The following is a 24,069-nucleotide window of genomic DNA, read 5'->3' as shown; positions in this document are numbered from 1 at the left end:
GAACTCCTGCATATCTGCTTAATATGAGTACCACTTCCACTGTCTGCCTGTCCCCACCACCATTACCTGTGGGGGCTGGCACTTACTGGGAGCCATTCTTCTGTGCTGTGTACTTGCACATATCCCCTCCTTCACTCCTCCCACAGCTCACTGAGTTGGGAACAGGTAGTCCCTGTTCTACAAGGATCTGAGCTAGAGGCAGACACCACTGCATGCAGCACCTCTTCCTGTGGCCTTTCCCACTTGACACATGTAAACGCAGAAAGCAGAGCAAGATCCCTTCCAGAGGTTTCACTTTATGGGAATCTAGAAAAGCCACAAGATGGTGGGGAGGTCCTTACTGTGTCTTCCACAAGTATTCATGGCCACTTCTGATCTACTGAAAGGGCCTATTGTCTATGCTGATTTCATGCATAGCAAACTGACCCAGAGCAAATGTCTCTCCATGGATAAAAGGTTGAGGGTATCTCAGTGAGGGCCATGAAAAGCGACTGTTGTTGGGTTTGGTAGTGAACTTGGAAGGGTGAGAGGAAAGCTTCCCTTTTAAGCGTGGCACCTAAAACCCTTTGGCTCTGTGTAAAATATTAACTGAGGAGCTCGATTCTGGGGTTTGGAAGGATTTAGGCACAGAATTTTGATGGGTTAACTAGAAAACTAATGAGTGTTTACTATGGTGCAGTAATGAGCTGCAGATTACATTTTGAGAGGAAGAGAGGGGTCTAAGGAGTTAAGTGAAATTCAGTCATCACCAGGCTTACAACTCAGGTTCATATTTCAACCTCAGCTGACTCCCTCACAGTTTTAGGATGAAGTGCAGGGACCCATCTGACCCGTAGCTCTCTATATACATATATATATCCAAATTTGAGTACCTTTAGCATGGATGACCTTTGCATAGTTACAGTCCCCTCTGCCTCCCTCATGTACATTTACTTGCCTGGTTCCTATCTATGTGGATCCTAAAGACAACTGAGTTTGATTTATATACATATTTTTAATTTTTTAACATTTTTATTTAATTTTGAGAGACACAGAGAGACAGAGCACAAGTGGGAGAGGGGCAGAGAGATAGCGAGACACAGAATCCGAAGCAGGCTCCAGGCTCTGAGCTGTTGGCACAGAGCCCGATGCGGGGCTCGAACTCACAAACTGTGAGATCATGACCTGAGCTGAAGTCGGACGCTCAACCGACTGAGCCACCCAGGCGCCCCTAGTTTGGTTTATATTTTAAACCTATCTTTCCCAATCTGAATCTACTTCAGATTAGTAAGATTATTTAATCTTCCCATCTTGGATCCCAAGAATAAAACTGGGAAGGGGGAGAACAATGAAGAGAAGGTACCAAGCCACACAGTTTAGTCTGTATGGCTCAGTGCCTATGTTCCTGACTTTGGAGTGAGACATCCTTGAGTTTGAAGCTTGCTGGCCAGAGGCTAGCTGTGTAATCCATGGCAGGGGCCTTTAAAGTCTCTTGGCTCCAGCCTCCTCATTGGTAAAGTCAAGACCATGACAATAGTGTCATGGTTAAGCAAGGCGGTGCAGGCAGTACGGACTCAGTGTGTGATCTGTATCTATGCTGCCCAATATGGAGCCCACACCACAGGAACCTTTGAGGGTCACAGGTGCTCTCAAGTGGAAGTGATAACAGAGATGCAGTACTTGCCCTTTTAGACAATAAAACATGGTGGAAAACTAAGCTGTGCCCACTGGGGCCAGCCCTTATCTGAGTGGAGCAAGGGAGAGTCTGCGATGGATATCTGACTACTTTGTGAGCACAGACACTAACTCTCCACAGCTTCATTAAGGAGTCTAGTGTTGCAAGAAAGAATTTAATTTAAAGCTTCACGAATATTTCACTACTTACACTGCAGAGTCAAATTTCTTGCTGAGCATGGAGTCTTTGGGAAATGTATCCTTCCAGTTAATTCCCTATCACTTTGAGAAAGCAGTTTGGGTTATAAAAGGGGCGTGTCTGGGCATCTTACACCTTCCCTTTACATTTTTATAATAACACACAGACACACAAATATCTAGCAAATGGTGGGCAATAGGGCAGAAACTAAAGGCATGCAATGTCCATTCTTGAGAGCAAGTCGAAAAAACTCAGATTCGGTTCCCAGTCACCATCCCTGTTAACTGATCATGAAAATACAGTTACTTGTAAAAAGGAAAAAGAAACCTGCCTCTCATAAAAGGATTTAAATAATCCACTTTTCCTGAAATATCACTGTCTATGTTCACATACTCCAAATCTTGTTTATAAGAAGTACAGTTGTAAATAAAACCAAAAGGGGGAATGTAGAGAAAAGTCTAAATGACCAACAACTACAAAGTGCTTGTAATCTGCAAGGAATAACTCACATATCTATTAATCACTCTTACCTCCCTGGAGGTCAAGATCTGGCGTAACTCTTTCCTTAGATCAATAAAACGATCGTGAAACAGGGCCATGCACCATGGCTCCATGAAGTAGCTAGTGAGGAAAGAAAAGATTCAGTTAGCTGGAAACGCTCTCATTACCACTAATAAAGTATTTACCTGCTTTTTGCCTTTATAAATTACAGTTCTGGCCCCTTCGCAAGCGTTTGCTCATAAAATGCCTCGTGGAACAGCCTGGCCAATCAATTTTTTAAATGGATGTTCCTGATGTAAGGCCAGGTTCCATAATTACATTTAAAGTGGTTTAATTCAGAGCTGGGGCAAGACCCAGTGAAGAATCCTGATTTTATCAGAATTTAAAAGCCTGAAGACTTGTAAAGAACGGTGTCTCCATTATCTGCCCTCATTTGAGAAAAACAGATTGCAGGATTAACTGAACTGCTGCATAAACAAATTACATTTGGGTAGACAATAACACAAATGTTGTTCATCATTAAGGTTTCTGGATTAATAATGACCAGAAAAACAGGCCACCTCGGTGGTGTTGCAACATAGTCTCCATACAATTGCACTGATGCTTAATTGAACATCTTTTAGGAGAGCAGCTCTTTCGGTGTTTATATTGGCTAACTTTTCACTGAAAACCATTGGAGTAAATGCTTTGTGATGCATTCTTGGAGAACCAAGACCATTTACTGTTACTTTAACTCTGATTTTATTTTAATGCTAAGTGTCTTGGGATGGGAAACATCACTTCTTTCACGCTGGAGACACGTTGATCACGTGGGTTTCACTGTTCTCTGGATGTGAGTTTGTTGTTCCCATTACTGCTAATGGATGCCATGTGTGTGCACCAGGGAAGAAAAACCTGGTGCCCACGTGCAGACGAGCACCTTCTGTTTTCCCAGACCTGAAGTTAATTCTTAGGGAAGGAAGTGACGAGACCCAGGGACGACTGAGGCCTTAAAGGACAAGTATAATGATAAGAGTCTGTGCTACAATCAGCATGGCACTCAGCTATATCACTTACTACCTATCACCTATTTGCTTGACCAGAATATGACCTAGTTTCATGCTTAATTACCTATTTTCCATTCAACTATGAATTCCACTAATATTTATGGAACATCTATTGTGCACCCAGCAGTATTCTGGGCACAGGGGAAACAGCAAGGACCAAAATAGACCATCAACCCTGCCACTGTGAAGCTTATATTCAAGTGATAAATAAGTAAACATAAGGCCTGTTGGATGATGAGAACTGCTTAGGAGAAAACACAAGGCAGGCAAGGATAGGGGAGGCCAAAGAAAAGCTCAGGGAGTAAAGGCTTGAGGGCAGGGAGAGAGAGCCATGTGGAGATCTGGGGGAAGAGCCCTCTAGAGAGAGGGAACAGCAGATGTGAACACCTGGAGCCAGGAGTGTGCTAAGAGCACTCTGTGAGGCAGAGTGGAGATAAGAGCAGAGATTGGTAGGGAGGTGAGGTCAGGAAGGCGATGGGTGGGAAAGATGCTCCTGGAGGCAGCAGCCCAGTCAGAGCTGTTGTGTACAGCAGTCCTCTGTCTCCATGATTTCACTTTCTGCATTTCAGTCACCCGCAGTCAACCGTACTCCGGAGCAGGTGACCCTCCTCCTGACATACTGTCAGAAGGTCAGTAGTAGCCTCACACTACATCATAGTGCCTATGTCATTCACCTCACTTCGTCTCATCATGTGGGCAGTTTATCAGCTCACGTCATCACAAGAGGAAGGGTGACTACTCTGTGATAAGGTATTTTGACAGAGACCACATTCATATAACTTTCATTAAGTGTATGACTATAACTGTTCTATTATATTATTGTTGCTAATCTATTAAAGTGCCTAATTTGCAAATTAAACTTTATCGTAGGTGTGTATGCGCTGAAGAAAACATATAGGGCTCAGGACTAACCACGGTTTCTGGCATCTACTGGGGGTCTTGGAGATATTTCCAGCGGGGAAAGGGGGACCACTGAAATCGCTCCATGGCGATCCAGTTCAGCACTTGCATGCGAAAGGCATCTTATGAATCTTCACAAATGAATGAATGTACATTGCACTGTGTACATTCTTTCTGCCTGGCTCGGATTGGTCTTTCATTAATATAGAATAAAGTTCTGCTAAATAAATTGGTGACAGAACTCTGCAAAATGCCCCAAGACAGGAAGCATTATGAAAAAGAGCATCACTGGGAAGACTGGGAAAGCTGTATGTGAAACCAGAGCTCCAGGATGATCTTGCTAAGCCCCACAGCAAGCAAGGCTGAGGGTGTCAGGTGGGCACTTTGCGGAAATGTCAGAGGACTGCTCGCCTCTGAAATTACTCAAGGCCACCTAATTCTTAGTGAATGGAGCCAAATTGATAGGCATTCTGGCTGAGTTTCTGGGCCCCTACAAACCCTGGCCAACATCCAACATCCATCTAAGTCCTTAAGCAAAGGCACTGGTGCAGGGCTGGCCACCTTGGCAAGGATGAGCACCTTGGGGTGATGTTTTGACACATCTCCTCAGAGAGTAGTAGCTTCTTGGACCAAAACATCAATTACAGCCTATGTCCAGACACTCAAGCACGGCTTTGCTAGGATGGTCCCTGCCTCTTAGATCAAAACAGCTTCTAGAAAAGCTTCAGGGAATTGTGGCTGTGCAAATTTTGAAACTATCATAATTCTTAAGTTAGGAACCAGTGGGCCCTTTTAAAAATATTTTTAATGTTTATTTTTTTATTTTTGAGAGAGAGAGAGAGAGCAAGCATGAGCAGGAGAGGGGTAGAGAGGGAGGGAGTCACAGAATCCAAAACAGGCTCCAGGCTCTGAGCTTGTCAGCACAGTGCCAGACAATGGGCTCAAACCCACAGACTGAGATTATGACCTAACCCGAAAATGGAGTCTTAACCGACTGAGCCACCCAGGCGCCCCCCAGTGGGCCCTTTTAAATTTGTGGCTTCTTTTCCCCAGTTGCTGAGATGCCCCCTGTGTGTTTCCACAGTACCATCAGGAGTGCCCTCCCTCTTGGTTCTGGGGCCTACAACCACATCCTTCTAGGTGGTACATCCTCTCTCTGCTTTCCTGGTTCCTGCATGGCCCTGTTCCCACAGCCCAGGTACGGTTCAGGCAGCCTTCACTACTTGGCCCTCCTCATTGTTGGCTTCACAGAGGGAATTGTGGGGGAACCCCACTTCCCTAAGGTCACAGCCTGCCCAGCCTGGGCCCTGGCCCGCCATCTAACACCCACATTCCCGCAGCCTCTGTCCACAAAGCTGAACACAGATGGCTGGAGAAGCAAGTGACCCTTAATCCTCTGAAAAGATAGTTGCTGAGCCCATCTGTAGAGTGCTTGGCAGGGGTGGAGGATTAGGGTAGGGGGTGGGGGAGGGGGGCATGAAGAAGAAGTTGGATGTTTTTGCAAATTATTTCTTTTGCTGTCTTTGAAACTCTCCATGCCTCTCACAGCAGTGTCCAGCAGTAACAGCACCTAGGTATTTGACCACCTCTATTCTCATCAAAATACATTGAACAGTTTGGAAACCAAAGATCTGGGAGACCTGAAATCGTATTTCTTTAACACTTCCTAACATTGTCTCCTATGGGAAAACATTTTGAGACCCTCTTCCAGAAGGTAACAATCTCTGTAGCAAACTATTTGTTACCCATATTCCTGGATTTCATCTGTGACAGCCATTTTTTCATACAAAAGAGAAAGGTTTGTAGAACTCTATTCAGGGGTGCCTGGGTGGCTTAGTTGGCTGAGTGTCCAACTCTTGACTTGGGCTCAGGTCATGATCTCACAGTTCGTGAAACTGAGCCCCCTCGTCAGGCTCTGTGCTGACAGTACAAGAGCCTGACAGTGCAAGAGAGAGAGAGAGCTTGGGATTCTCTCTCTCCCTCTTGCTCTCTGCCCATCTCCCACTTGTTCTCTCTCTCTCTCTCTCTCTCTCTCTCTCTCTCTCTCCTCTCACAATACCCTGGAAGCCAAACGAGTAAATTGACTTCCAAAGGCTCCTTCTCAATTTTATTGCAGCTTCAGTGGCGGCCCCTAGGGGCAACTTACACCAGGGTCATGGAATGCTAAGGCTCTCACAGCAGGGAGAGCTGGTGCATCACCGGGAGCAGTGTGTAGGCTCCCACCCCGCCTAGAGAGCTTCTTCACACCTGTCTGCAACACCAGATTGCTCACAGCCTGCCACACGGATCAGGCTAAATGTGCATAAAACCCTTAGCCAGGGGTAAAACATGAAGGAGTTCAGACTCAGTCCCTAAACAGAAGTCCCACTAGAAGGTCACATATTCCAACGGAAACTCTGATCAGATGGCGTGTGGCACTGAACAGGATTTAGGAAGAAAATGACTAGCAGATAATCTGCAGTTTCCGAGATGCCCTCGGTCTGCTCTGTTTAAAGGATTCAGGTCAGGCTCTTGAGTGGGTGGACAATTAGCAACATCTCCATTGTTAGATGAAGTAGCTGCTGTTTTTGTAGGGCAGGCATTAGAGACAAGGTGTTTTAGATAGTGAGTGGTGAAAGGAATTGGTCCCTTTGGTAAGGAGGGAAAAAATGGACTAAAAAATCTACCCAGAGAAGAATCTCATTTGCAAGTTCTTCCCCAGTTCTTACAAAAACTGCTTAATTTGGTGGTGATTTTTAAGGGGCTCAACAAATGACCTCACAGCAAGCACTGTGATGAGGAACCACACTCTGGGTGATGGTCCTTGGTCATTTACCATTCACAGCATCCCCAAGTAGCTGTATCCCTGTCGGTAGTTCACTTCCATGTTCCCCCCGAAACTTGTTTCCTTCTGGTAAATTAACTTTTTAATTGATATATTTTATTTTTAGAGCAGATTTAGGTGTACAGAAAAAATAGAGCAGAAATACGGAGTTCCCATACGTTTCCTCCCATCCCCACCTTGCATTATTAGTAAAGCACATTTGTTACAATTGATGAACCAATATTGATACATTATTTGGAACTAAGGTCCATAGTTTACACTGGGGTTCATTTGTCATGTGACAAACATTCTATGCACTATATACCCTACCATCCACCACACTGCAGTGTCATGTGGGAGAGTTTCACTGTCCTAAAAATCCCCTGTGCTCTGCCTGTCCATCCCTCCCTCTCTCTGGACCCGGGAAAAGTAACATTTTAGGAAATTAACTTGTACAGAAAATGGGGCTGTGTAACAATTTTATAAAAATTTTTAGTAACCCTCTAGTCCAGTATTTCCTCAGAAATAAAGTAATAGTCTCCCATCACAGAACATGGTGCCTTTCAAACGTGCCAGCTGCCCCTCAGGCCAATGGCTGTGTGGCTTGAAGACTTGTTTTTCTAAATTCCTGGATTTGAGCATCAGCCTAGGATGAAAGCTATTTGGATTTCTATTTTCTGCAATGTGCAGGGGGCTATACTTTTTAGGGGAAAATTTTCATATGCAGACATTATAATCTACTTGCTAAAAATCCATGTGCTCGGTGACCAAACCAAACAAAATGCATGTATAAAGCTGGGGTGAGGTTTGTTCACTGAGAATTTCAGAACCCAATTTGTCGTGGTTGAAGGTTACTGAGAATCCTAGTTCACAAACCCTAGGCAGACAAGACTCTCTCAGGTGGGCAAAAGCATCCCATATGGCAGGCAGTCTGGACCTGATTCCTTCCAGCAGGTGCCAATGTTTTTTATTCAAAGTAGGCCAATTCAATCCCATTATGGAAGAAAATGAAATGGGCTTGCATTGTATTTCTTTTTCCATCCTTCGTGGGAAGGACAGCGCCAACCTTAATGGTGCAGCCTGCTGAGCATTTCCTACACTCACTGCTTCAGCGGCACGGGGACTGCAAAGCCATGGTCAACTCCCTTCCTGAACTGGCTGTGGGTTGCAGAGCTTCTGGGTGTCCCTTCTCTGCATGCTCAGAGTGGGGAGGGGAGGCTCAGGGCAAGTGGGAGGGCCACTGACAGGCAGCTTGAGGGCACATCCTCAGAGTCTGTTTCTAGTTCAGGCTCTCCCCACTCCAAACTGCACCTCGGTTGCCCTATGCTCCCTTTGCTGTCTCCTCTCTGTGGAGGGTCTAAGATTCTCACCCCCTCTGGCCGCTTCCAGATACCTTCTACCTTGCCCTTCCTGCCTGATGGGCTCTGTGCATTTTTTGCAGCCCAGAGGAGCCTTTTCCACACCTGTGTCTTCCCTACTGCTGTCCAATGCTCAAGCCCAACACGAACCTTCTCCTTGAAGCTAACTCCTGGCCTGATGGCTTTCACTTACTTTCTCTGCACTGTTTTCACTGCGTGGGGGCAGTTCTTGCAGGAAAGCTAACTGGGCACTTATCCTTTTCTCATACACACTGTGGGCTATGGGTCCCCACAGCATCTGGCACAGGCTGGCCCCTAGGAGACTGAAAGAGCAGGTGGGGCCCAGGCTCCTGAAGACACCTGCAGGTGAGGGCAGGGGTCAGACTCAGGCTGCCTTGCCTCCTCTCCATGGAGAGCTTTTGCACCAGCTCCTGGGACCCAGTTTAGGTAGGAGGGGGGTTTAGAACAGTACAGATCCCTATGGGCCTCCTTTAAAGCAGCCTTCATTATTAAAATTAGAAAAGCTCTGAACTTAACCAGACTCATTTTGCAATTGATAAGAATGTGCGGAGTCAAACATGATGATCAAACAGAGATGATATAAGGGGGTTAGAAAGAAGTTTATGCATTATGAACAGTTTTAGGTCTAGTTTTCTCCCTACAAACTGAAAGATATCTGTGCTTTGTTTGTTTTTTTTTTTTTTTCCTTCTCCATAGAAAGGAGAGGAGCATCTGGAATCCCTGCCAAGGCTGTGGTCAGGTCTGCACTGACCGCCCCAAGTGCTGTGGATACTCAGCATTAGTGATAAGCTTTTGGGAAATTTCTATTTCCATGAATACTGTGAATTTTTAAAAACAAGAACAATATTAACTTCTTTCCCAATTTATGTTCAAAAAAAGGAAGACTAACCAGAGCCACTGGGTAACCTTCATAGCTGGTTGCCTAGAAATCCTCAGGAGAGAACGTCAGGTAAGAACACGAGGATAATGTGATTTCTCAGTGGCTGTGTGGATTTCGGTGTTAACGTCACACAAATCGTTTCTACACAGCTGTGAGGAAAAGCTGACACACATTCTCCAGGGTCCAGACAGAAGACATTACTGCCTCTGTTCATCTTGCCAATGGCTGGCCCGGGTTCCTTGGGGGAACTTAAATTCTCCATCACTTTTGCAAATGATACGCTTTTCTCAGAAGCCCCGGGAAATGTTGACTTGTGGAACTCTATTAACCATTCCTGGTCGATACGGCCCAATCATTAAGCAATTGATCAGACTTCTCCAGAAGTCTCATCCTCATCTGGTCAATCAGCCAACTCTATTGACGAAATCGTATGAAGCAGGGTGGGGATCTGGTAACTAGCTCAGCCATTGGCCACGCTGAATGCTGAGAAAAGCAACCCCACAAGACACACTGGATGGAGGAAGTTGCATTCACTGGCCTTGGGGGAAAGTCCGAAGTGTCTAAGCGAAAAGAACAGGGTAGAGGATGTTGTTTTTCCAGTCCTGGATCTTAACCTCAAGGCAGGCGGCGAGGGAAGGAGAGGTGCTGAAGAGCTGGGCTGCACTCCCTGCATGCGGAAGTTCAACTGAAAATTGCTCCATGAAAATTTCCATAGTTAGGAAAAAGGAGGCAGGTGGGCAGAGAAGAAACACAGACCTTTCTCCAAAATCTTTCTTTCTTTCTCCTTATTTCTTTCTTCCTTCCTTCCTTCCTTCTTTCTTTCCTTCTTTTTCTTTATTCTTATTTTTATTCTTTTTTAGTGAAAATCATTCCAATTTTATCCTGGAGGGATAATAGTCTGTGCTCTTAGACTCATTAAGAGGATCCCCAGCTGCCACTCACAACTGCACAGAGGTTCGCTTGAGCTGGAAACTACCTTTTCTCCAGGTGAGAAGATGGTTGACATGCAGGCTTGACTTAGAGAATGAAATCCTCACTGTCCAAGTCCTTTCTTGTACTGACAGGATCTCAGATTCAACACGGAGGATAGACAATTCCCACAATGCCTGGTTGTAGGTCACACCCAGCATCGAGCCTCAGACTTGTGGCAGTGTGGGCTGGAACGTGGCCGGTGGGCCTTGTCTCTCCTCTTTACATTCCATACACAGAAGGCAGGAAGTGATGGACATCAGGGTATGTAATCAACTTTGTGCCCAGATACCCTGGGGGCCAGGCATGACCTACAGATGTGGCTGCTTTGGCCTGAACAACATTTGGAAATTGGATTTGGGGAATTTCCTTTAAAAATCATATTTGGCAATGCTGGGTCCTTGTAGTTATGTGGCAGTAATCAGCTCAATTGATGCCCCCTTTGGCACATCACTGTGGTTACCAGCCTGGATGGTATTGCTCATCTATAGGTCACAGAAGGCATGTGGGTGTGCAAAGCCTGGTGAAGGGGTCTGGGTGAGATGAAGGCAGGTTTGTATACATGTTTTCCGCTAAGTACACATGCTATGTTCTAGCTTCCTTTCTTCTTCCACCCATCCATCCATTCACCCACCCACCCAACTACCCATCCTCCTACCTATCCATCCATCCATCCATCCATCCATCCATCCATTCATCTATCCATCCTAACAGGTTCAATGAGGCCTTTCAAAACCCTGTTTATTTCTAGCACCTATTTTCCTCTGGTTCTGTACTCTCTGCTGGCTCAATTCACTTGTGCTTTAATTCTCATTTCTTCCCCACTGTGCTCCTGTGAGGACTTTTCTCTCCCCTTTTCTCTGTCCTAGGTGTCTTCCAGGGCTCCTGACTTCCATAGCTATAAAATGGGAAGGAAGGGGAACAACTCCGGGGTCATTCTTTGCCATTAATCAATTACAGCCAGACGCTTTGGGGCACAGAGAGAACCACTGTGAAAGCGTGGTCCTCACCCTAGAAGTGCGGAGGGTAGAATTAGGGACACTGAGGTGGGTTCAGGCTGCGGAGGGGTACACTGGGGAGAGCAAGGCTGGGGAGGACCTCGGCAGGAGTGAAACTGCCATCTGCTTGTCCTCAGTTCTTTGTTGCTGCATTTCTGTTTGCCAACCTCTCTTTTGCTAGTGTTTGCCAACCTTTGGTCACTTCGGAACCCATCAGTTTTTCATGGACATTGCTCATTACTTCAAAAATTTTTAGATTGATTATCCTTCAAAAAAAAAAAAAAGAAAGAAAAGAAACAACTACTTCTGCCTTGTCCTAAGCAATGATATCTGTGAAATCAGAGATGTGATGTGTTTGTACAGTGTTTCGAATTTGTTAATTTCATTATGTTTATTTATTTTTGAGAGACAGAGAGAGAGAGGCTGGAGGAGGAGTAGAGTGAGGGAGACAGAAGATCTGAAGCAGGCTCTGCATTGACAGCAGAGAGCCTGATGCGGGGCTCAAACTCATGAACTGTGAGATCATGACCCAAGCCGAAGTCGGGTGTTTAACCGACTGAGCCACCCAGGTGGCCCAGTGTTTCTAATTCTTATTAAAGTCATTCCATAGTTAGTCGGTGTGTGGCTCTACTACCTAAGGTAGCTTACAACCTGGCAGATGCTTACTGCACTCTGGGACAGGGAAGTTTCTTTTTTTTGTTTGTTTGTTTTTTTGTTTTTTTTTTGTTTTTTTTTTTTTGTTTTTTTTAATACATGAAATTTATTGTCAAATTGGTTTCCATACAACACCCAGTGCTCATCCCAAAAGGTGCCCTCCTCAATACCCATCACCCACCCTCCCCTCCCTCCCACCCCCATCAATCCTCAGTTTGTTCTCAGTTTTTAACAGTCTCTTATGCTTTGGCTCTTTCCCACTCTAACCTCTTTTTTTTTTTTTTTTTCCTTCCCCTCCCCCATGGGTTTCTGTTAAGTTTCTCAGGATCCACATAAGAGTGAAACCATATGGTATCTGTCTTTCTCTGTATGGCCTATTTCACTTAGCATCACACTCTCCAGTTCCATCCACGTTGCTACAAAAGGCCATATTTCATTTTTTCTCATTGCCACGTAGTATTCCATTGTGTATATAAACCACAATTTCTTTATCCATTCATCAGTTGATGAACATTTAGGTTCTTTCCATAATTTGGCTATTGTTGAGAGTGCTGCTATAAACATTGGGGTACAAGTGCCCCTATGCATCAGTACTCCTGTATCCCTTGGATAAATTCCTAGCAGTGCTATTGCTGGGTCATAGGGTAGGTCTATTTTTAACTTTCTGAGGAACCTCCACACTGCTTTCCAGAGCGGCTGCACCAATTTGCATTCCCACCAACAGTGCAAGAGAGTTCCTGTTTCTCCACATCCTCTCCAGCATCTATAGTCTCCTGATTTGTTCATTTTGGCCACTCTGACTGGCGTGAGGTGATATCTGAGTGTGGTTTTGATTTGTATTTCCCTGATAAGGAGCGACGTTGAACATCTTTTCATGTGCCTGTTGGCCATCCGGATGTCTTCTTTAGAGAAGTGTCCATTCATGTTTTCTGCCCATTTCTTCACTGGGTTATTTGTTTTTTGGGTGTGGAGTTTGGTGAGCTCTTTATAGATTTTGGATACTAGCCCTTTGTCCGATATGTCATTTGCGAATATCTTTTCGCATTCCGTTGGTTGCCTTTTAGTTTTGTTGGTTGTTTCCTTTGCTGTGCAGAAGCTTTTTATCTTCATAAGGTCCCAGTAATTCACTTTTGCTTTTAATTCCCTTGCCTTTGGGGATGTGTCGAGTAAGAGATTGCTACGGCTGAGGTCAGAGAGGTCTTTTCCTGCTTTCTCCTCTAAGGTTTTGATGGTTTCCTGTCTCACATTCAGGTCCTTTATCCATTTTGAGTTTATTTTTGTGAATGGTGTGAGAAAGTGGTCTAGTTTCAACCTTCTGCGTGTTGCTGTCCAGTTCTCCCAGCACCATTTGTTAAAGAGACTGTCTTTTTTCCATTGGATGTTCTTTCCTGCTTTGTCAAAGATGAGTTGGCCATACGTTTGTGGGTCTAGTTCTGAGGTTTCTATTCTATTCCATTGGTCTATGTGTCTGTTTTTGTGCCAATACCATGCTGTCTTGATGATGACAGCTTTGTAGTAGAGGCTAAAGTCTGGGATTGTGATGCCTCCTGCTTTGGTCTTCTTCTTCAAAATTCCTTTGGCTATTCGGGGCCTTTTGTGGTTCCATATGAATTTTAGGATTGCTTGTTCTAGTTTCGAGAAGAAGGCTGGTGCAATTTTGATTGGGATTGCATTGAATGTGTAGATAGCTTTGGGTAGTATTGACATTTTGACAATATTTATTCTTCCAATCCATGAGCAGGGAATGTCTTTCCATTTCTTTAAATCTTCTTCAATTACCTTCATAAGTTTTCTATAGTTTTCAGCATACAGATCTTTTACATCTTTGGTTAGATTTATTCCTAGGTATTTTATGCTTCTTGGTGCAATTGTGAATGGGATCAGTTTCTTTATTTGTGGGACAGGGAAGTTTCTATCACAGCTTGATGGGGAGGTACTGTTGTATTCATCTGGGGACATAAACCCACAGACACTGTGCTAAACAGTTTTTATGCATTATCTCACTCCATCCTGATTCCAGTCCTCTAAAGTGGGACTTGCCAGTCCATTTTACAGATGAATAAATAGATTCAGAAAGGTTAAATGACTTGCCCAAGGTCACACAACTCACGAGGATGAATTAGGTCTTAATCATAATTCTGCTTGACCTCAAAGTTCATGCTCTGAACAAGTGCACAACCAAATCTCATTTCCTGTAAAAAAATCTTTAAATCAGTACTTTTTCTTTCACATAAAAAAAAAAAAAGGCTAGGTGGAGTGTCCAGGATGGGCATGGTGGTTCCACAGCCATCACATCACAGTACTATCCTTAGGACACTTGGCTTCATGGTGCAGAATGGCTGCTGAGTTCCAGTCTTCACATATATGTTCTTAGATGGATAAAGAGAAAAAGAGGTTCCTTCCCCTCTCGTTTAGGGACAATTCCTAGAAATCTCACATAGCACTTCTATTTATGTCTTACTGGCCAAAGATTAGTCATATGGCTTCCTTGGCTGCAGGGAAGGCTGGGAATCATTGTCATTTATTTTGAATACAATGTAACATCCTATAAATCAGGATTCTGTTTCTGAAGAGGAATGATGAATGGATGTTGTGTCTGCTATGATAGCCCAAAGACTCCACAGCATCTGATTTAACAAAATTCTTTTCTTATAGTTAAGTTCATGAAAATTGGGAGAATGTGTGTTGTTGACGTTCCCAGAACTAGAACCTATCTACTACTCTAGATTCAACCAAGACCCCAAATTAAACACTCTGGAACAAAACCCACACAAAACATTTTACATATGTGACAGCCACCTTCAAGCCCGTGGGAGAGCCCTGGTGTCCTACATGTCCCCATCCAGCTCAAGCAGGCTTAAATGCAGTGAACAGGGGACAAATTGTATTCACACTATAAGGCTGTATTCTGATAATTTTATTCTGCCCATGAAAGAAAGTGGATTCATGCATTTCAATATAATTTTTAAAAATAATAATAGGAACAAATAAGTATTTCCAGTTAACCCTAGGTTTGCTCAGAAATTAAATTACATGTTTCTGGGGCAGTGGACTTCACTCAGGGATGCCACATATCACATGGGCAGGCAAAACCAAACAAAAAAAAAAACAAAAAAAACAAAAGAACCCTGCAGACTGAAATGAAAGTTTAATTATGAATGCTTCCTGTCCAACCTGAGTTTGCCAGAATCTCTATCTAGTCAACTTACTGCTTTGGGGCACACCTGGAAAGGTAAGATTAATGATTTTGAAAGCAAAACCCACTAGCTATTTGATAACCACTTGTAATTGTCACCTGATAAAGATTGGCTATGTTTTTTTGTCACAGTCTAGAACTGGCCTCAACAGATAATGGGTGTTTACTGCTCTAAGGAAGAATGGCTTACGATGCACTAGCACTAAAACCAAAATTCTAATTTGGGGCAGAAGTCAGCCATCTTCTGAATGGCTTGTAAACAACTTCTCTCCTATGGCTGGTCTGCTCAGGAATCCACAGAGGTGGTGTTCAGCAGATTATCACGGTGTACCCAGGAACCAGAAGCTAACAGTACTTAAATAAAGCCTGGCATCTTACAGTGTCCTGGCTGGTCTTACAGTCAGCTGGCCGCAGAGGTGCTAGAAAACATTGCCTTGCACCGCTTTCTCTGCTCAGTGCACAGAGGCTGCCGTCTGCTGCAGGCCATTGGAACTGGTGTGGCTTATCTGTGAGCTGGGCACACGCATAACTGTCTCTAGAGGGAGATCCTGACCAGCCCATGGGCCCTGGCACGCCCCACACCAACATGGGGAGGCCATGCTCTCTCAAGCACAAAAGTTTTCTTAGGCTTCATAGTATCTCAAAGAACACACTTGTCCTGAGTGAGTGTCAGCACCCAGATCATGCTGAGGACAGAGCACAGACTGCCTGCCACCCTTGCCACTGGAGATATAAGTCTTGGTTTTTGGAAATGCCATAAAGGAATATCTGAAAGATCTGTCTGCCTCTATTTATTTTTCTGAATTCTGGATACTTAGACCAGGAGAAACTGCTTCACCTTAGAAAATGGAATGCATTTATCTTATGACCCTTACAAATCCAACCACGGATATTTCCCTCCTTCTTACGACCTTGAAGGAATTCAAAGCCAAATGTGTGGATTTTCTAAATAAAAACCTATGCTCAAATACCCACCCTCTACACGGCAGCTCAGCTCCACCCAGGTGTCCTGCCCTTAGATTCCCATTTGCTGATGACTTTTATTTTTGGCCCAGCTGTGCTACTTATTGCTTATGTAACCTCTCCCAGCCTTGGTCTTCCTAGCTGTAAAATGGGGAAAACGACGGTCCTTCCCTCCAAGACTCACTATCAGAACCTGGAGACAATCCAGGAACAAGGTCGCTTTATGACCGGCACAGGCGAAGGGCTCCATGTGTATTGTGTTGCTATGGTTATTATTCTTGTTCTTAATTATATATTATTTTATATATTTGCGTAAGTTACCTCAGATCTTTTTTGGTATGAAATAATTAATTAAAATAAGCACTCTTTGTTGTTTGATTGTAAGAAAGTCTGTTTTTGGCCAAATCCTACAATTTTTCTCCTCAGGGACTGGTTTCCCTACATTCAAGGGTGTCTGCATAAGCTAATTCAGCTGTAGTTTTATGGCAGCAATTAAATTTAGCTGCACTGAAGGTAAGAGAGACTTCATAACAAGCCTTCATGATGTTTTGTCATGCACTAAAGAGCTATGTGGGAATCAATAAAAATTACATAAAAACAGTTAAACTGAGGATTCGATATATGTATTTTTTGTCTGAATTGATAAAGGTTTAAAAAAAAGAGGAAAGGTGGAGTTTTGTTTCTGCTAGTTTATTCTGAAGAAAGAGCCAATTGGGACAAAAATGGCCAACCCAGTTGTTCATGGGATGTATTAGGAAGGCAGTCAGGAAAATGGGCCAGGCAGGATTAAGGTGCAGCCCAGCTGGGCCAGGTTTTCTTCTGACCTGACTTTTTGCCTGACCTGGCAGAGCAAACCAGTCTTCTTGTAGAAAGAGTATAATTTTTTTTATAAACTTAACAAATTTCCCTTCTATTTAAGTTTACCAGTTAAAGCACATTTGCAGCGTGGTCTGCCCAGACCTTTCACCATGGTGGGGAAGTGGGTCTGGAAGTCCCTTCCGATGCCTCTGCGCCTGGCGTCAGAGTAAGGAGATGAGTCTACGCTATCTAGTGCTATGTATCTGCCCTTTAATTCTATCTGTGGCATCTCCTTGCACATCGCTGGTTTATCAGGGTCTGCATTAATTGCACTTGTACGATAAATCTACTGCCCTGGAAGTTGTCCAGCTATTTACATTGATTTGTTATATAAATTCAGGCCTAAGAATATGAGGCAAGGTTAGCATTTAATTCTGCAGCAAAGGGAAAGCTCTTAGTGCTCAGCTTCCCTTCCTATGTTCCTCTCTTGTTATTCTGTGTCTCTCTTCATAGAAAGCACAACCATTTTCCTTTAATTAGGCTGCAGAGAGCACAGGCTAGCATTAGGCCACTCAGCCACTCAGCCACGCTCACAGCCATGGCCATTTCCTATCTATTTTCTGTAGGAAAAGAAAAAAAAGTGTGTATATGCACATGTAAACCCCCACAAGTCCGAGAGTAGGGGAAACAAAGGAGCCAGGTGGGATCACCTTTTGTGAGGCCGAGGCCACAACAACCAGCCAACGTCAGAGAAGCAAGCTGCCTCATTATTCCTTTGGTTAAATTAATTGCCCTTTACATTTTGAGAGTACTTAGTAGAAACATCACTCACGAATACAGAATATATGGCATGTTTAATATGTGTTTGTAATGATTAAGTAATTAATACACGTTTAAAATAATTCCCTGTCATAACACGCTTTTCTAATGAATGTGTTTATATTTTTTTAAACTGAGGCTTTTACCAGATATAATGACAAACTCAAACTGTTCCTTCACTTTCTTTGTCACTTTTATGTTTTCGGATTGGTAGTTTCCAAAAATCAAGCAGTAAGATTCAACGAACAGAGGGTGCCTGCCTGACTGGCTCAAATCAGTAAAGCGTATGACTCTCGATCTCAGGGTCATGAATTCAAGCCTCATGTTGGGCATAGAGCCGACTTTAAATTAAAAAAAAAAAAAAACCGGCTTATATATTCCTAGTTCTTCTCAAAAACACAATAATGAGGGTAATGGCTTATAACCCAGGAGATAGTGTAAGAATCCCTAGGTCCACACTGATATAGGTAAGTGAATAAATGAGTGGAAGAGAAGGGACAACTCTTCAGAGTTGTCAGAAGCTAAGTGCTGTAGAAATGTGGGAGTTGAATGAATGAAGGAGGGAACCCTGGTGGCGGTAGAGCAAAGTTAGGTTTCTGTTCCTGCTGCAAAAGAGCAAAGCACCAAGGGGTGTCTGGGTAAGGGGGGGGGGGAGGGAGGGTGCTTACTACATGATGTTGGCTTGGGTGGGGAAGTCCCTAAGAGGGCCAGGGTGAAGGGCAGCAGTTTGGTGATTGGCTCTGTTGGTGGTTTCCACGCAAGATGTGGGAGGCTGGAAAGCTGGGCTAGAGTCCCTCATGATTCAGAAGAGAGGGTGGTTTTTCTGGTTGCCGTGTCCCTTTGTCCTGTTTCATAAGGGTGACAAAGAGGCCTGGGCCAACCACTGTTTATATTGTCTGAGCCTTGTTTATCACAGCCTAGCTGCCGGATGCCAGCTTCTAGAGCCATTTTCCACTTTCTCAGAGTGGAGCCGGGAGGCTGAGGTGAGGCCGGATGAGTCAGAGGCCAACACCATCAGCTGCTCTTTAGAGATGAGGCTCTAGGGTCCCTCCCCTGCAAACACCCTTAATCCCTTGCTCCCTTTCCCTCCATGTCTCCCGCTGTCTGCCTGCTTCTTTTCTGTACCCGAGAAACCGCAGATGGATAGGAAAAAAAACTCACACCACCTCCTGATCCAACTTCACATTCACCCTGGAAGATCTCTGATGTGCTCTCAACACTGCCCCATGACCCCAAGTCCTGCCCTGGTGAATTCATTTCTTTTTTCCTCTCTGAGATGACTTTTTCTCTTTTCTCAAACCTTCAAGTCCCCTTTCTGCTTGTCTGCTCTTAGGTGACAAGCTTGCCTCCTGCTTTACTGAGAAAACAGTTGGGAACTGCCTCATGTTTTTACCCCTAAATGCCCCAACCTGCCTATTTTCTCCCGTGATTCTGCCTCTGCAGGTGTTAGGATAGAAAAGCCATCCCAGGGGCACCTGAATTGCTCAATCAGTTGAGCATCCAACTCTTGATTTCGGCTCAGGTCATGATCCCAGGGTCGTGGGATCGAGCCCCATGTCGGGCTCTGAGCACAGCATGGAGCCTGCTTGAGATTCTCTTTCTCTCTCTCTCTCTCTCTCTCTCTCTCTCTCTCTCTTGCCCTGCCCCTCTTCCAACTCACTTGCTCTCTCTCAAATAGAAAAAAAGTTGTCCCAGCTCTGCCACTATTCTGATTTCACATGCATCATTTATTTGCTTACAAACAACATTTATCATTTCCCCCTCCTAAGTATCCCCCACTTCTGTATTCATGCAAAACGTCTCAAAATTTGGCTCTATTTGCTGCATTTCCAGTTCTTCAGGTTGTACCCTCTCTCTGAAGCTATTTCCAGCTGCCACTTCCTCAGAAGCAGCTCTTATGAAAGCCAAATCCCATGACCTATCCCCACCTTATTCGGCCCCCCAGTGGAATCCAACACAGCTGACCACCATTTCTCCCTGGAAGCTTCTGGGAAATCCCACTTTGCTTTCTACTTTTTGAACCACATTTCCTGCTGGACATTGAAATATTGGGACACTCTTGTCTCTTTTCTCTGCACATACTGTCTCCCAAGACGCTCATGAGGGGGACAGGGAGGACAGAAGGGAGGCCAAGGGAACAGGAGGGGCAGGGAAGGAGCTGAGTGAGAAGGGGTTTGAACTGGAGTGTGGCTTCAGTCTGGGTCCAGGGGAGCTCTGGGGTGTGAACTGTCCCCAGAGGTTCAGAGTTGGCTGAACCTTGAGGCAACTTATAGCCCGTGACTGTCTTTGGCTGTCTCAGGAATGGGCAAAGCATAACTTTCCTACTCTTTGTTCATGAGTTACAGGCCAACATTCACACACCTGTGGGATGGGCCAGTGGACCGATGAAAGATTCTAATGGACTCCTAATGACCAGACTGAGTATAGTTGGGCCACCCACAGTGCCCACTACAGAGGTGGATCACGAGTTCTGTTTGGCCATGTTAAGTTTGAGAGTCGAGTGAGCAGGTGACTACTTTGCTTGGAATAAGTCTTGCACACTCTGCTGCTAAAATATACCTCAAATCTGACCACCTCAACCTGGATCCATCTGGTCCAGACCACCATTTCTCACCTGGGATAACGGCAGGAGCCTCCTCATGACCACTATAATCCATCCTCCACCATACCTGCAGTGAACTTTCAAAACATGAACTGGCATGTTACTACTCTGCACGTGTGGAAACAGGTACCAAGAGCCCAAACCTCTCCCTACAAAGATCTATATGCTACAGCTCCGCTGACCTTAATTTACTCTGCTCCAGCCACATGGGCTTCTTTTTGTCTCTCACACACACCAAGACTTCTCCCACTTCAGGGTCTCTGCACCTGCTGGTCCCCCTGGCTGACCTCCTCTCTCTCCAGATCGCCTGTGCCCACGTGTGTCTCATTGGCCAGCATTCTGCTAGATATGCCCTCCTCAGAGCGTCTGCCCTGCCCACCTCAACTCCTGCCCACCTTTTCTTAGTTCATTTATAGCCCTTCTTGCTCTTTGATATGGTCTTGTTTGCATATTAATTTACTTGTTTGTGGTCGGGTGTCCTCCTCTAGAATATAAAATCCAGAAGGGCTAGACTCTTTCAGTCCTAGTCACAACTGTACCTGCAGAACAGAGTACACAGCAGGTGCTTAATAAAGGTTTGCTGACTGGATGGGTGAGTAAATTAAAACCATGGACCAAAAACTATACTGGGTCTTATCATTAGGAGTCCATTAGAATCTTTAAAAATTTTTTTTTAAATGTTTATTTACTTTTGAGAGAGGGACAGAGAGAGAGAGAGAGAGAGAGACAGACAGACAGACAGAGCATGAGCAGGTGAGGGGCAGAGAGAGAGGGAGACACAGAATCCGAAGCAGGCTCCAGGCTCTGAGCTTTTTGTACCCCTTTGCTTATACTCAAATGAGTTGAAAACCTTATATCCACACAAAAACCTGCACCCAGATGTCTATAGCTTTATTCGTAATTGCCAAAACTTGGAAGTAATCAAGATGTTCTTTGACAGGTGAATGGATAAACAAACTATGGTATACATCCATACAATGGAATATTATTCTGTGATACAAAAATGAGCTATTAAGCCACAAAAAGACATGGAGGAAACTTCAGTGCATATTGCTAACGGAAAAGGCTACATATTGTATAGATACAAATATATGACATCTAGAAAAGGCAAAACTATGGATACAGTAGAAAGATCAGTAGTTATAAGGAGTCTGGAGGTAGAGAGGAAGGGAGGGGTAAATAGGTGGAGCCTAAGAGACTAGTAGGACAGTGATACAGTAATGCTGGACACATATCATTGCACATTTGTCAAGACCCATAGAATGTACAACACAAAGAATAAACTGTAATATAAACTGTGGGCTTAGTTCATCAGCTGTAACAAATATACCACACTAATTAAAGATGTAAACAGCAGAGAAAATTGTATGTTGGGGGGTGGGAAGGATATATGGAAACTCTCTATACTTCATGATCAATTTTTCTGCAAACTTAGAACTTTTCTAAAAAAGTAGTCTATTACCTTAAAAATGATATTCTAGAAAATATTTGCTATATATATATATATATATATATATATATAATAAGAACTATTAGTCTTATGTTATTTATAAACACCCATAAGTTAAAGAAAAAGGCAAATGATAGGAAAATGGATAAAGGATAGAAACAAGAAATTTGACACTAAAGAAATGCAAGTTGGAAGTATGATACTGTGTTTCTACTCCTTCTTCCTGCAGGGTGGCAAAAATTAAAACCTGGAATATATCCAGTGTTGTGGGTGGAGGGGAGAAACGAGCCCTGGCACAACTGTTGATGGGAATATAAATTGAAATAACCCTTTTTGAGGACAATTTAAGCTAATGTCTTGATCAACACTTCTTTCTTTTTTCTTGATCAAAATTTTATTTATTTATTTATTTATTTATTTATTTATTTATTTATTTATTTTTAATGTTCACTTATTTTTTGAGAGCTAGAGAGACGGAGAGTGAGTGTGGGAGGGGCAGAGAGAGAGACAGAGAGAGGGAGACACAGAATCTGAAGCAGGCTCCAGGCTCCGAGTTGTCAGCACAGAGCCCGACATGGGGCTGGAACTCACAGACCATGAGATCATGACCTGAGCCAAAGTTGGACACTCAACAGACTGAGCCACCCTGGCACCCCTTGATCAACATTTAAATGTGCATACACATTGATCCAGAAATTCCATTGTTGATGCACACAGATTAATGAACATGTTCATTAACAAGAAAATATTTAAATCAGCTGGGATTTAGCCATTCTATGGAATATAAAGAAGCCATTAAGAAGAATGAGATCAATGTGTACACACACAGAAAGATCTTCCATGGGTATCATTAAGTGAAAGAAGAAAATATGTGCAGTCTATATGGGACACACACATTCACACATCTGGAATGTGCTCGGTGCCAGGGAGAAGAGCAGGCTTGGGAGAAGAGGTACACTCACGTGGGTGATGGCAGAATTTTTTTAACTGCTGTTTAAAATCTTCTAATTGGGGCGCCTGGGTGGCTCGGTTGGTTAAGCGTCCGACTTCGGCTCAGGTCATGATCTCACAGTCCGTGGGTTTGAGCCCTGTGTCGGGCTCTGTGCTGACAGCTCAGAGCCTGGAGCCTGTTTCAGATTCTGTGTCTCCCTCTCTCTCTGCCCCTCCCCTGTTCATGCTCTGTCTCTCTCTGTCTCCAAAGTAAATAAACGTTAAAAAAAAAAATTAAAAAATAAAAAATAAAAAATAAATAAAATCTTCTATTTCTACTACTCATTTTTAAGCTCTGTGAAGGAAGGAAACTTGGCTTTCTCATTGGTGGCTGTACCCAGCCAGCACACTGGTGTTTAGTGAATACATGTTGAGTGAAAAAGAATTAATGCCACTTAAAAAACTACAGTGGAAACCATCAGGGAAACAAAAAAGTTGTACCATTAAGGATGTTTACTGTGGTGTTAATTATCAAAACAAAAAGTCAGAAGCAACCTGATTTAGTAAGATACATTGGTATGGTATACCCTCTTAAAGTCATTAAAAATAATGCCATTAAAATAATATCTGAGGAAATGCAGAGTGTTCAGAATATCCTAATAAGCCAAAATAGCAAGTCATAAATTAGCATGTTAAATATTGTTAACATATACAAATATTTATATATTCAGATAAAAATACTGGAAGGACACACACCAAAAAAATTTACGATGGTCATTATCTGGGTTATTGTTAATGGATAACTCTTTGTTTCTTCTTATCCCCACCCCTTTCAGTTATGCAATGATTATACATTACTTTTGTAAATAGAAAAAAAACGTTTTGTAAAAAGTAATTTCTAGAAATACAGCTCTGCAGTTAGATTTTTGAAAGTTTTCTTTCTGAATGCCTCTAGAAGCAGCCCTTGACTTATAGATGTTGATTCTGTGTATTTGGCTATAATATGCAACTTGTCTGTTTATATCTTAGCCATTGACGCCCCAAAACTCCTTTCTGTGTGCTGAATTCAGACTTTCCAATATTAAGGGACATTTTGAGCAATTGTAATTTAACTCTCTGGGAAGGGAACCACCCTTTTAAGACATTAGTCTATTATTTGCCTTTTATACATTTGAATTCCATACATGTTTTCAGGAATAAAGTGTGTTTGAAAGTACACAATTGTGTTTTAGTGCCTGATATATTTTGTTACCCTTATTTAGAGAGAAGCAGATGGCTGCTTCTGGTAGTTCCTCTCATGCTCAAGACGGTATGAGACCCATTTATTCA

At 43.5% G+C, this 24,069-nt stretch overlaps 1 protein-coding gene across 5 annotated transcripts in view; it reads right to left on the bottom strand.

Annotated features, from left to right (window-relative positions):
- Positions 1–24,069, bottom strand: part of CFAP61 (cilia and flagella associated protein 61) — a 285,236-nt gene that overhangs the window by 7,268 nt on the left and 253,899 nt on the right. For all 5 annotated transcript variants that reach the window (XM_019826881.3, XM_019826883.3, XM_011280983.4 and 2 more), the window contains one exon: positions 2,383–2,473. In XM_019826881.3, coding sequence (XP_019682440.3) covers positions 2,383–2,473 — 91 coding nt within the window. The remainder of the gene's footprint in view (positions 1–2,382; positions 2,474–24,069) is intronic.

The sequence above is a fragment of the Felis catus genome, chromosome A3 (genome assembly GCF_018350175.1).
Source record: "Felis catus isolate Fca126 chromosome A3, F.catus_Fca126_mat1.0, whole genome shotgun sequence".
Classification (NCBI taxonomy): domain Eukaryota; kingdom Metazoa; phylum Chordata; class Mammalia; order Carnivora; family Felidae; genus Felis; species Felis catus.
The sequence above is the reverse complement of the archived record's forward strand: the minus strand, read 5'-3'. Positions and strand labels throughout refer to the sequence as shown.